General features: G+C 33.8%; 1 protein-coding gene across 3 annotated transcripts in view; it reads left to right on the forward strand.

The window, feature by feature from the left end:
• Positions 1 to 15,128, forward strand: part of DNAI4 (dynein axonemal intermediate chain 4) — an 87,885-nt gene that overhangs the window by 17,063 nt on the left and 55,694 nt on the right. For all 3 annotated transcript variants that reach the window (XM_047725353.1, XM_047725354.1, XM_047725355.1), the window contains 4 exons: positions 4,930 to 5,114; positions 6,444 to 6,556; positions 7,919 to 8,075; positions 10,877 to 11,016. In XM_047725353.1, the coding sequence (XP_047581309.1) occupies positions 4,930 to 5,114; positions 6,444 to 6,556; positions 7,919 to 8,075; positions 10,877 to 11,016 (595 nt within the window). The remainder of the gene's footprint in view (positions 1 to 4,929; positions 5,115 to 6,443; positions 6,557 to 7,918; positions 8,076 to 10,876; positions 11,017 to 15,128) is intronic.

Genomic DNA, 15,128 nt, shown 5'->3' on the forward strand with positions numbered 1-15,128 from the left:
GGATTAGAATGCCAACATGGTTGGGTTCTGGTGAGGACCCTTTTCCAGGTTGCAGATTGCTAAATTCTCAATGTATCCTGAATGTGTTCCCAATGTATCACATGGTGGAAAGACATTTAGCTAACTCTCTGGCCTCTTCTCAGAAGGGTTCTCACTAATTCCATTCATGAGATCTCCACCTTCACAACCTAATTACTTTTCAAAAGTTCTACCATCCAGTACCATCACATTGGAATTAGGGAGCCAACATGAATTTTGGGTGTATAAAACATCCAGTCCATAACAATCATATAGTGTATGCATTTTATGTATTATGTGTATGTTATGCTTACATACAACACAAACATATCGTATGGTATTACAATATGTAGAAGGGATAGTGAGTGCATCATGACCAACTGCAGATAATGCATGCAAGTTTGTTCCAACATTTAAAAATCAATAGTATTTGCCATATTAATAAACTGGGAGAGAAGAATCTATGGGATCATAAGAACAGATAAAGAAAAAGCATTTGAAAAAATTTAATATCCACTCATTATTTAAAAAAAATTTTTTTAACCATATAGCTAATCTGAAAAAGGACTTTCTCTGGCATTCTGAAAAAACTACAACTAACGTCAAACTCAGTGATGAAAGACCGAAAGCTTTTCCCCTCAAATCAGAAACAACGCAAGGATGCCCACTTTTGATACTTCTCAGCATAGTAGTGGGTGTCCTAGCCAGAGCAATTAGTGAAGAAGAAGAAATAAAAACTGTCCAAAATAGAAAGGAAAACATAAATCTCAGTTTGCAGATGACATGATCTTATATGTAGAAAACTCCCAAAGATGCCACATTTAAAAACAAAAACAAAAACAAAAACTGAGAACTAGTAAGTTCAGCAAAGTTGTAATATAGAAAGTTAACACACAAAAATCAGTTGTGTTTCTATACCTAGCAATAAACAATCCAAAAAGAAAATTAAGAAAAAAGATTTCCATTTATAATAGTATCAAAAAGAATAAAATACTTAGGAATAAACTTAACTAAGGAAGTGAAAGACTTGTACACTGATAACTACAAATATTGCTGAGAGAAATGAAGGAAAACAATAATAAATGGGAAAACATCCCTTGTTTATACATTAGAATATTTCTTTTAAAATATTTCAGTTATTTATTTGACAGAGAGATCACAAGTAGGCAGAGAGGCAGGCAGAGAGAGAGGGGGAAGCAGGCTCCCCGCTGAGCAGAGAGCCCAATGCAGGGCTTGATCCCAGGACCCTGAGATCATGACCTGAGCCGAAGGCAGAGGCTTAACGCACTGAGCCACCCAGGCATCCATACATTAGAATATTTCTTCAGATACTAATAGTACCCAAAACAAGATACAGAGTCAATGCAATCCACATCAAAATCCCAGTAACATTTTTTGTGGAAATAAAATCTGTCCTAAAATTCATATGGAATATTAAGAGACCCCAAATAGTCGAAACAGTCTTGAAAAAGAATCACAAAGTGGAAGGTCTCACACGTCCTGATTTCAAAACTTACTATGAAGCTGTACTAATTAATACAGTGCATGACTAGCATAAAGACAGATATTTGGATCAACAGAATAGGATAGAGGGCCCAGAAATAACCCCTTACACACAATTTCAAATGATTTTTAACAAAGATACTAATTCTATGCAATGGGGAAAGGACAGTCTTTTCAACAAAGGTGTTGGAAAAACTGGATATCTACATGCAAAAGAATTATGTAGGATGCTTATATAAAAAAATAACTCCAAATGTATCACATTCTTACAGCTGGAACTATAAAACTCTTAGAAAAGGGGTGCCTGGTTGGCTCAGTTGGTTAAGTATCCAACTCTTGGTTTTGGCTCAAGTCACGATCTCAGGGTCCAGGGGTAGAGCCCCAAGTCTGGCTCCATGCTTAGCTCAGACTGTTTATCCCTCTCCCTCCCCTCTGCCCCCCCCTTTTTAAATTGTGTTATGTTAGTCACCGTTACAGTACATCATTAGTTTTTGATGTAGTGTTCCATGATTCATTGTTTGCATATAACACCCAGTGCTCCATACAATCCCTGCCCTCCTTAATACCCATCACCAGGCTCACCCATCCCCCCACTCTCCTCCCTTCTAAATCCCTCAGTTTATTTCCCAGCATAGAACTAAAGAGACCATGATTAAAGAAGTAAAAAGATGTATGATAACTGTCACACCCAATTCAGAAAACATCAATAAAGAGGCTCAACATCACTGATCATCAGGGAAATGCAAATCAAGCTACAATGAGATACTACCTCACCCTGTCAGAATGGCTAAAATCAACAATATAAGGAACAACTATTGTTGGCAAGTATGTGGAGAAAGGGGAACCCCTCTTGTGCTGTTGGAAATGCAAACTGGTGCAACAACTCTGGAAAACAATATGGACCTTCCCCAAAAGGTTAAAAATAGACCTACCCTATAATCCAGCAATTGCACTACTAGGTATTTACCCAAAGAATAGAAAAATACCAATTAGAAAAGATACATGCACCCCAGCGTTTATAGCAGCATTATCTACAATAGCTAAATTATGGAGACAGCCCAAGTGTCCATTGACTGAAGAATGGATAAAGAAGATGTGGTGTATATATGTATACAATGGAGTATTACTCAGCCATAAGAATAGTGAAATCTAGTCATTTGCAACAACATGGATAGAGCTACAGAGTATTATGCTAAGTGAAATAAGTCAGTCAGTGAAAGACAAATACCATATGATTTCACTCATATGTGGAATTTAAGAAACAAAATAAATGAATAAATGAGGGGGAAGAAAAGAAACAGACCCAAGAAACAGACTCTGAACTATAGAGAACAAACTGATGGTTACCAAGGGGAGATCAGTGGGGTGATAGGTTAAATAGGTAATGGGGATTAAGTAGTGTACTGGTAAATGAGCACCAGGTATTACTTCAAAGTGTTGAATCACTATACTGTACACCTGAAGCTAATGTTACAATGTATGTTAACTAACTAGAATTTAAATAAAAACTTGAAAAAAATACTACATTGTATATTTGAAAATTCCTGAGAATATTGATTTTAAAAGTTCTCATCATGGGTCGCCTGGGTAGCACAGTTGCTTGGGCGTCCAACTCTGGGTTTTGGCTCAGATCTTGGTCTCAAGGTCCTGGGATCAGGCGCACATCAGGCTCCCCACTCAGTATAGAGTCTACTTAGGATTCTCTTCTCCCTTTGCCCCACCCCGAATGCTCTCTGTTTCTAAAACGAATGAATAAATCTTAAAAAAAAAAAAATCTCATGATAACAAAAAATAATTTTAACTATGTGAGGTGATGGATTTTAATTTATTTTGGTTAAAGATTTGTTATTTATTTTAGAGAGAGAGCAAGTGAGTGGGAGAGGGGCAAAGAGAGAAACTCCTCAAGTAGACTCCCTGCTGGGCATGGAGTCCCATATGGGGCTCAGTCTCATAACCCATGAGATCACGACATGAACCAAAACCAAGAGTTGGATGTTTAACTGACTGAGCCACCCACGTGCCCCTGAGGTGATAGATTTTATATATACTTATTATTGTAATCATTTTGTAATATACACATATGTCAAATTATTATGTTGTACACCTAAAATGGATACAATCTGATGTGTCAGTTATATCTCAATTAAAATTAAAATGAAGTTTCTGGGTTGCACAAAAAAAAAATTATAAAAAAGAACCAAATGGAAATTCTGGCTTTGAAAAGCACAGTAATCAAAACTTTAAACATTCACTAGAGAAGCTAAATAATAGATTTTAATTGACAGAAGGAAGAATTAGCCAACTTGAGAATAGGTCTATAGAGATTACACAAGCCAAAAACATAGTGGAAAAAAAGAATGAAGAAAATGAATAGAGGCTCAGAAAGGGTGATACCAACCAAAAGCAACAGAATACAGACTCTTCTCAAATACACATGGAACATTTTCCAGGATAGCGCATATGTTAGGCCACAAAATGTGTCTTAATTAATTGAAGAGAATTGAAACCATATCAAGCATCTTTTCCAGCCACAGTGTTAGGGAACTAGACATTAATAACACAAAGAAAACTGGAAAGCTCAAAAATAATGTGGCGATTAAACAATATGCTACTGAGTAACTAATGGGTCAAAGAAGAAATCAAAAGAGAAAAAAATTCCTTGAGACAGAATTATCATATGGTTTCTCTTATTTGTGGAGCATAAGGAATAACACAGAGGATATGGGGAGATGGAGAGGAGAAGGGAGTTGGGGGAAATTGGAGGGGAAGACAAACCATGAGAGACTGTGGACTCTGAAAAACAATCTGAGGGTTTTGGAGGGGAGGCGGGTGGGGGTTGGGTGAGCCTGGCAGTTGGTATTATGGAAGGAATGTATTGCATGGAGCACAGGGTGTGGTGCATAAACAATGAATTCTGAAACACTGAAAAGAAATTTAAAAAATAAATTTTTAAAAAAGAAAAGAAATATACCAAAATTTGTGGGATGCAGCATAAACAATTCTAAAGGGGAAGTTCTTAGAGATAAATACTTACCTCAAGAAACAAAGAGTCTCAAACAACTTAATTTTGTACCTCAAAGGACTAGAAAAAGAATAAATGAAGCCCAAAGTTAGTGGAAGGAAAGAAATAACAGATTAGAACAGAAACAAATGAAATAGGTACAGAAAAGATAATAGGGAAGACCAGTAAAACTAAAAGCTGGTTCTTTGAAAAGATAAACAAAATTGACAAATCTTTAACTATATTCACCAAGAAAAAAAGAAGAGGGAATTCAAATAAAATTAGGTTCAAATAAATAAAATCAGAAACGAAAGAAATGTTATAATATAATTTTCTAGGACCTATTATTCAGAAACATCCCCACCCCTTTTTAAACTTATTTCATTCTAAATAACCACTTTCCACAGGTAATTAATGCACTTGGAGTTGATGTTACTCCCCGACCTCTTTACCAACAAGACCCACATATGGGAACAGCAAAGCCAAATAAACTATTTACATCACAAGAAGGATCATATGGATCAGAATATATATCCTCCTATAGCCTGTATCAGAATACAATAAATCCTAGTATGTTAGGGCAGTTTACAAGGTAGAGTATACTATTCTATTGTTCTTGTTTATATCATATATACTGTCTTTTTATTTCAGTTGCATATATGTAACTTAGAAGTCAGTTGTCTTCAGACTCCCAACTCCACTCTACATTAGTGTGCCATCTTGGTGTTCCCCTCATGTTTTACTTAGATGTAGAGCTTTGCATGACTTAAGAGTTCCCTGATACACCAAAACCTTTGTGAGCGATATATGTAGATTTTACTCAAGATTTCCTGAGGAACCAAAAGGTGGGGCTAGCATCACATACCCACAGACATACTTCTTCAGTTTCTTCTCTGTTGCAATTGATGGGAAGAAGTAGCTTTCCTTTTCTGTGGCCCCCAACTCCATTCTTCCCTGCAAATCCCTCTTCTCCTAGGGTTTGATTTCTCTTCTGTTTCATAATTTTTTTTAAATGAAATGTTACGCATGTATTATGTAGACACATTACTGAAATTTTTCGAATGCTTACAGTGGAGAAGTTCAGAGTCTTCGCAATAATAAAACATGATGTCCTAAAATAATCTAAAGATTATGGGGAAATATTTGAATGTGTAATTTTCAATATGACAAATTAAAAGTTCCAGATGTTAACTAAGCACAAAATTTTAGAGAAAATATGCTGTTCGAGAGTCTGCCTCCAAATTTGCACAGAGTAGTCATAGCAGTGCTCCACACAACAAATAATATTCCTGTAAACTGAACCTCTCCTTTTGGAGGACAGTTGGACTTATAAATAGAAAAGGAAAAAAGGTATATAATATCATGAAGTAATACTAAGTTCATTGTTCAAGGAAATTATTTTTGTATTCTTTAGTTTGTTGATTTCCCAACCAGTATATAAATTTTCTTTTAATTAAATCTTGAGAGGACCATTATAAAATTGAAAAAATCACATTTAAGATGGGATTTGAATGATGAGCAGAAAATTGGTGAAAAATGAAAGGAGGTTCCAGGCTGAGACTCTAAAATAGGAGAGCACCACAAGATTGAGGAAAAGTGGGGCAGGGGAAGAGTGATAATGGAGATGGAGAGACTGGATAGGTAGACTGTATTTTAGCTTTTTATTCTAAATATATTGGGAATCCATCGAAGGACTTTAGACATCGGTTTGACATGTTTTCTCTCTAAAATATATTTATAATGACTTTTTACTTAAGGAGCACTAAAAACCAACTCTGTTTCAAGAAGTAGTCTCTTTTTATCAGTGTTTCTTACATGATTATATTATATTTGATTTCTCACTATGATAATGTTTTTATTTATATATTTAATTACCCATAAGAATACCTAAATAAATGAGTAATGTTTTTCATTATTAAAGGTCAGTTTTAGGAAGTAGTACAGTTTCTAAATCAAGTTTATCTACTACTGACTCAATAGCAGAAGACCTCGAAGAACCATCCTACAGACGGGAAAAACTGACTAGTTTTACAGGTAATGAAAATAATGTCATTTATTTCAGTAACAGCCCATTATTCCTTAGCAAATATGCTTATGATTTGTCAGGTACTTGAGATAAAAGAACTATGATAATGATTCCCAAAGGCTGGACTGAGGAGTAGCTACATGAGAATTACCAAGGTAGCGTTCAAGTTCCCAGGGTGACTCACTGGCACCACCCAGCCTTAGGAGTGCTTTTAACTCAGGAGGCAAGTCCTTCTGATATATTGTGATCAGTGTCCTAATAGGACATATGCCAATGTAATGGGAGCGCTTTGAATGTGAAGATTAACATCTTGAAGGTGGGGAAAGAAAAAGAATTCATAGAGAACATTATAGACTTTTGAATTGGGTTTTTAAAGGTGATTGGTAATTTGTCAGGAGAATGAATAGGAGTGGTTCCTTCCAGGCAGAGCATAAAACATGAGATAAACGGTTATGAAAATGAAGATATAAGAATGACAAAATAATGGCTGATCAAAAGTGCTGGAAGAAATAGGTACCTACCTAAGGAACATTTGCCTCGGAGTGCAGTAAGGGTGTCTCTTCCTCTGAGATGATAATGAAGGGTTGATGAAAGTATTCATAAGGTTGGGAAAGTGCTTGAGAGATTCTTTGGTGTTAAGATATGTAATAACAATGCTCTGACAACAAGTAAGAGAATACCCAACTACATTAGCTTAAACTATCACCTATTTTTCTCACATTAAAAGAACTTGAAAGGTCAATACTTTTGAATTTGATTTTGTGTCTTGACTGTCAGACTCTTTGATTGGCAGCTCTGCTAATTCTCTTTCCTTAAAACTTTTCTTTTCACTTCTTGCTTTTTGCTTTTTGCTCCATGGTCTCAAAATATCTGCCCCAGCTGTGGGTATTATATCCACAATCGAGGCAGAAAGAGGGAGAAAGGCAGTAGCTTCAGTCATGTCACCCTTATTTATCAGGAAAGTAAAAATTTCCCCAGGAGCCACCTTCTTTCCTATGTATTTCCACTGTTCTCTCATTGGTCAGAGCTCTGTCACATGGTCACCTCTAGCTTCAAGAGAGGCTAAGAAAGCTAAACACTTGATTTTCTTCGTGGAAAGAGCAAGGGAAGGAAGAAAGCCTTAGCAATGAAAACTTAGGCAATCCGCAGTGTCTGCAGCAGCAGGGAAGATCATCCTCTCAGAGGGAGACCGGAGGATATGATTATTATAATCTCTCCCAGAGTCAGAGGGATTGAATACATCCCACAACATGGTCTGTTCTTTGACCACATAAAGCCACCTCCAATGCATGACCCATCATGATACTTTGGTAAAATGAAAATTAAGAATAGCAATTAGTAAATGATTTTTATTAAGTCATGTATTTTAGATTTACGAGTTGTGAGGGCAACACCTGAAAAAATTGTAACAAAAGAAGACCTACAGAAGACTATAGAGATAATACTCACAGAGACAGAAACACTGAGGTTTTTTAACCTACCAACAGTCATGGTTTCTGTGGAATCTGAAGAAGCTGCGAAGGTCATGTACGTATGGCTCAATTGTCTATTTGCTTCTGTAATTTAAGTGCTAAGTCAGACGTTCTTATCCTTGTTTCTGTTTTTGGGGATTCCTGGATAAATAGTGGTGGCATATGTGCTTGGTGAAATTATATATAAAGTTATTTATGTGCCCTATGAAGTGATATGTAAAATATTTATGTTGTATGTACTTCTTTCCTGGAGGAAGAACCCATAGCTTTACCTTATTCTTCAAAAAGTAGGTAAACTACTTTCGGCTCAGGTCATGATCTCAGGGTCCTGGGATCGAGTCCCGCATTGGGTTCTCTGCTCGGCAGAGATCCTCCTTCCCTCTCTCTCTCTCTGCCTGCCTCTCCATCTACTTGTGATCTCTCTCTGTCAAATAAATAAATAAAATCTTTAAAAAAATAAAATAAAATAAAATAAAAAGAAAGGACTGACATTTTTATGTTAAAAACTTAAGGAAAATATGTAATGGGAAAATAACTGAATTTACTGTATTAGAGCAGATTTTCCATTTCTCCTTATTAATTAATTTAAATAGGTCTTTAGTTTTTGCCTTGTGTATTTTGAAATTTTGTTGTTAAATACATACACATGAAGGATTGTTATGCATTTTTTGGAGAATTGACCTTTTTATCATTATGTAATGCCCCTCTTTTCTCTAGTAATTTGCCTTGCTCTGAAGTCTACTCTGTCTGAAATTAATTTAGCTACTAAAAATAGATTATTGATGGTTATTCAGATTATTTAGATTCAAATATACTTTGAATATGATTAATAGTACTAAAAAATCCATCATTAAAATATTTTTAGGGCATTATTCTTATCCAAATATAAAATGACCTAGAATTTTTTTTGGACTTCAAAATATAGTACAAGTAGATCCTGAATAACATTCTTTGAAGCTCATAAGACATAAGGGTAAGCTCTTAACATCAAAAAAAGGAAAGTAAAGAATAGCAAATGGATAAATAAATGATCTGAAATCAGAGAGGGAGAGATACTAGAAGCAAATGTTAAAATTAGCACATGGATCTAGAGTCTATTAAAATCTTTGGTCCCTGGCAAATTGAGATAACTGAAAGAGATATTTTTGTATTAATCAACAACCCTTAAAAGGATTTCAGTTATCTCAAGCAATCCTAGGTCTCATAGCTACATGAATTTTCTCTGGAGGAAATCATATCCCATTTAGACTTTTAAGATTCCCTCAGCTTGAGTTTGGTAAAAATACACCAAACCAATGAAGAAGCCATTATGAATGAGAATTAAAGCAATAACAAACCCTAGATTTACATCATGAGATCTGTGGATAATGAGATTTTAATAGGGCTATATTATGAGATATAGAATATAGAATATGTGTGAAATATTTAAATAAAAGATAAAGTTAACACTGTACTAACATTAAGAACCTATCAAAAGGATGACTCATATTTGTAAAAACATCTAAAAATAACTGTAAAATAAAGTATACTTATATAATTATTGAGATTAAAAAGTAAATGTTAAATTTAAACAAGGCATAATTGAACAGAGATTTAATAAATTGAAATATAGATCTGGATAAATTATACAAAATAAACCTTGGAGAGAAAAATGTGATATAAAGTATAAAGAGAAGATAAAGACATCAACAATAGAATAAAAGTCTAACATGCATCTGGTTAGTTTCAAAAAGTCAAAATAGGAAGAATGGAGGAGGGGAACTATTCAAAAGAGTGGGTAAGGACTTTCCCAAGCTCTTAAAAGACACCATGTCACAGAAACAGGAATAAATTAAAAAAAAAAAAATCCACAAAAATGAAGTGGATTCAACACATTGTACTGATAGTCCAAGATATCAAATATTAAAAGATTTTAAAAACAGAAGAAAAAAAGAAAGAAAAGGCATATCATCCGCAGAGAAACAATTAAACCAACAGCATTATTGGGGCAAAGAAGTTCACTTCATAATGACAGGAAGGTAAAAATAATTTCAATCTTAAATATTCCTAATAAAACAACCTCAACATATATGAAGCACAAATTAAAAACTTGGTAAGTATCCTACTAAGGTAGGAGATTTAAACATGCCTCTCTTAATTACTTTATGTCAACCGATAAAAAATTCACATAGATATTGAAAATTTGGACCAGAAACATAATTTAATGATCACAACTCTTCATTCAACAATTAGAGACCATACACTCTTTTCAAGCACCCACAGAACATTTATAAAAATCATCCATGCAGAAGGCCATGAATCAAGGTTTCAAAAATTTCAAAGAAATAGTACCATACAAACTAAATTCTCTGGCCACAAATGGAATTAAGTTAAAAATTAATAACATAAACCTCAATAAAAACACAGATACATATTCACATACACATTTGGAAGTTACAAAGCACATTTTCTAAATTCCTCATGAATCAAAGAAGAAACCATAATAGAAATTTAAGAAATACTCAGAATTAAATAGTTATGAAAAGACAACCTACAGGATGACACAAAAGTGGTACCTTAAGGGAAATGTGTAGTTTTCAGTGTTTACAACAAAGTTCTTAAAACCTATCTGGAGATAGTGCTAGCATATTGTTGGTGGGCACTGACAATAGTAGGGATGCTGGGAGGTACAGTAAATAGAATCCTTTGGAGGTGATTTAGTGCAGTCTTTCCTTAAAGGGTTTTTTAAACTCTCACTTCATGTTTGGTGCAATCCACATTAAAGAAGGTAATTTGAAAGAGAAAGCATAATATAAAGAAGAAAGATCTGTGGTAATAATTTTTATTAATGAGTTAAATATACTTTGTTTTTTATAGTCGGAGAAACAGGACTTATGAGACCCTCTGTAGAAATAGATTAGGCAATGACTTATATGTTGAAAGGATGATGCAGACTATTAATGGAGCTCCAAAGAATAAAGAGGTTCAATGTGACAAAATCGTAAAGGAAGACAAAGGTAATTTATATTTTATTCTGCTTGATAAATGACCATATTTTGATGAACATTCTTTGAGTCTGTCAATTAAGAAATTAATGTTGAAACATACAAAGCAAAAATAGAAATACTTTGGCCAAATCACAATAATAGCTGGGTACTGTAATCTACAGCTTTTAGAATTTGACAAATAATGAGTAATAAATACAAATATAAAAGATTTAGATGACATAATTATCAATTTTGATTTTTAGAGAAACTCTATTATAGAATTTTATACCCTTCAACTGTTTATGAAATGTTTGGAGAAACTGCCTGCTTACTATTACAGAGTATCAACCATAACTAATAACATTTAAAATGTGCCAGGTGCTATTCTAGGCCTTTCACTTATATTAACTGGTTTAATTCTCACCACAACCCTATGAGATAGGTACTATTGTTACTTTCCATTTTGGAGGAAGAAAGAAGCAAAGAGAAGTTAGCCAACTTGCTGAAGTCACTCAGCTATTACAGTACACAGTAATACCCTTAGACAGTCTGGTTCTAGAGCCTGTGTCCTTTATTACACTTACTGTCTTTCAGTGTTTATAAATTAATAACCCTGCATAGCCAACAATCTGTGAAGTAGGGCCAAAAGTAATTAAAAGAAAGTTTTTAATTTTTAATGGCCTTTGTTGTTCAGCAAAACTATAAGCTAGTTCTTCTGAAAGATTAAAATAGACAGACTTCTAAGCAAGTACTAAATTTAAAAAAAAGCAACTTATAATTAGTAGGAAAGCTTTTGGCATCTTAATTATAATTAGTAGGAAAACTCTTGCCATACTCCCCTTACAAATGTGGTGGTGGTCTTAAAGACAGCAGTCTGCTGTCCCAGTTTGAGACCCTGGCCTCTGGTTCCAGAAGGAGCAGAGCAGACTTTATTCTTAACGGAATTGATTTCTCTGTTTCAACCTGTCTAGGAGCTACCTGAAGGACTGACACAGAGCACTTGTCTTATTATTATTATTTTTAAATTCAGCACTCTCAGGTGGTAAAGCCGCTGTGCATACTGCATTCTTCACAAATACTGAAAGGCAAATGAACAGCTCAGCTCTCTTAGAGGCAAGAGAATACAATGGAGTCAAACAAGAAACACCCTAAAACCCTGAGAGAAAAAGCTAGGGAGGGAGTTTCTTTAGGAAATTAAGATATTGAAAGAGGCTTGCATATACAGGGAAATTTAGAGAGTCCTGTGCATGCCTGGGGCAGGATGCATGCTCAGAAAAGACTTGAAAAGATCCTAATCTTTCACCTCTGGCTGATCTCTAGGCTCAGTACAAACAGGAAGTGAAGGCTAAGGCATAGTTGTAAACAGTCTGGCTAAGCATTAAAAGAACAGCTTAACACAGACTCAATCTACAAAGACTGGGAGTTTTTTTCCCCTTTGTTTTTTTGTTTTGTTCTTTTTTTCTCTTTTTCTTTTCTCTTTGCTCTCTTTTTTTTTCTGATGGGGAGAGAAATTCAGATGTTCAAGGAAATCTCTGTCAGGACACCTGCTGACCAAAAGCCAAAAAGCAAACACTTCTAAGATGATAGTAACAAAGAATACAGTCTTTATAAAAATAGCTTAGAAACACCACTAAGCAAACAAACAACTAGGACTCACAGAAAACTACAAAAACAAAACCCAAGGACCAAGAAGAATCTGATTTCCAGAGTTGCCACATTATTATATTCAAACTGTTCAGTTCTCAAAAAAAAAAAAAAAATTACAAAGGACCAAAAGAAATAAGAAAGCATAGCCTGTTTAAATAAGAAATCAACAGAAACTCCCTGTGGAAATACAGACATTGCATTTATCAGCCAAAAACTTTTTATCAATTGTATTATATATTCTGATAAGGCTAAAGGAAACTGTGGACAAAAAGCTAAAGCAAACCAGAATGATGTACAAACAAAGAATAGGAATAAAAAGAAACCAAACAAATACTAGAGATTAAAAGTATAATAACTGAAATGGAAAAACTCACTAGAGTTATGAAGAGCAGATTTGAGCAGGCAGAAGAAAAAAATCAGCAATTCTTAAAAGACAGGTCAATAAAAATAATCCAGTCTGAGGAGCAAAAAGAAGAATAAGAAAAATGAACACAGCTCAAAGGACCTATGGAGCCCCACCAACCATACCAACATAAACATAAAGGGAATTTCAGAATGGTAGAAGAAAAAAAAGATAAAAGTAAACAAAAAACATTTGAGGAAATAATGGCCAAAAAACTTCCAAAATTCAATAAAAGTCATGAATCTGCATGTCTGAGATGCTCAATGAACTCCAAAAATGATAAACAAAGAGATCTTATAATTAAGTGTTAAAAGGGAATTTGAAAGCAGCAAAAGAAAAGGGACTTATTACATATAAGGAATCCTCAGTAGGATTACACCCAATTTCTCAGCAGAAACCATGGAGTCCAGAGATCATTGGGATGCCATACTTAAAGAGATGAAAGAGAAAACTGTCAACCAAGAATTCTATATCCTTCAAATACTTCTAATGATGGAGAAATTACATAAAATAATTAAGATTAAATATATTCCCATGAAGGAGAAATTAAGATTTCCCCAGATAACAAAAGCTAAGGCAATTCAGCACAAATAGAGTAGAATATGAGAAATACTAAATACTTATGAGAAATACTAAAGGGAGTCCTTAAGGCAGAAATGAAAGGACACCACAGACAGTAACTTGAAGACATGAAGAAACAAAGGACACTGGTAAATGTAGCTACATAGATAAATACAAAAGCAGTATTATAATTTTGGTTTGTCTCTCCTCTATTTTTTGCAATATAATTTAAAATAAATACATAAAACAATAATTATAAATCTATAGTAATAGGCACATAGTATATAAAGATATAATTTGTCCCATCAACGTAAAGTGAGTGTGATAGAGCTGTATAGGAGTTCCTGTATACTACTAAAGTAAGGTAGTAGTAATTCACAATAGATTGTTAAATTTTTAAGAAATTGATTATAATCTCTAAAGTAATCACCAAGAAAATAAGTTAAAATTTTCAAAAAAGAAAATTAGGAATCAAAGCAGAACACTATTAAAAAATCAAGTAAACACAAAAGACAGTAATGGAAGAATTGAGGAACAAATACATAAGACATGAAGAAGACAAAAATGGCAGAAGTCCTTCCTGAAGAATAATTACTTTGAATAAATAGATAAACTCTCCAATGAAAAAGCAGATTTATACATAATTTATATATTTATATATAATATATATTTATATTATATTTATATATTTTATATATTATATTTATATTATAATTATTATATATTTATATATTTATATATAATTCATATATTATATTTATATTGCAATTATATAATAATTGTATATATAATACAATTAATAATTGTAATATAAATATAATATATAAATATATTATTAAATAAAATATAATAAATAAATAAATAGCATAAATAAAATCTTAAATATATGTATTTAAGATTTTATTTATTTATTTGACAGACAGAAATCACAAGTAGGTAGAGAGGCAGGCGACGGGGGTGGGGGAAGCAGTCTCCCTGCCAAGCAGAGAGCCTGATGTGGGGCTCGATCCCAGAACCCTGAGGTCATGACCTGAGCCGAAGGTAGAGGCTTAACCCACTGAGCCACCCAGGTGCCCCAAGAACATTACATATTGATAAAAGGTTCAATTCGTAAAGAAGATATAACAATTATAAACATACGTATTTAACAAAAGAGCCTCCAAATATACGAAGCAAAAATCGACAGGATTGAAGGAAGAAATGGACAGTTCTAGTAAGAGTTGAGACTTCAGTACCCCACTGTCAATAATGGGTTGAACAACCAGCGAGATTATCAATTTAAAAAAAGAGGACCTGAATAATAACATAACCTAGACATAGCATACATGCACAGAACACACCATCCCCAAATGGCAGAATACACACTTTTTTCTCAAGTTCACATGGAAAACTCTCCAAAATATACCATTATGTTAGGCCACAAAACAACAAGTAATAAAATTTTAAAAATTGAAATCTTTTCTGCCACAATGTAATGATACTCATAATGTGTAACAAAAGGAAAACTGGAAAATTTAAAAATATTTGTATA

The sequence above is a fragment of the Lutra lutra genome, chromosome 4 (assembly GCF_902655055.1).
Source record: "Lutra lutra chromosome 4, mLutLut1.2, whole genome shotgun sequence".
NCBI lineage: Eukaryota > Metazoa > Chordata > Mammalia > Carnivora > Mustelidae > Lutra > Lutra lutra.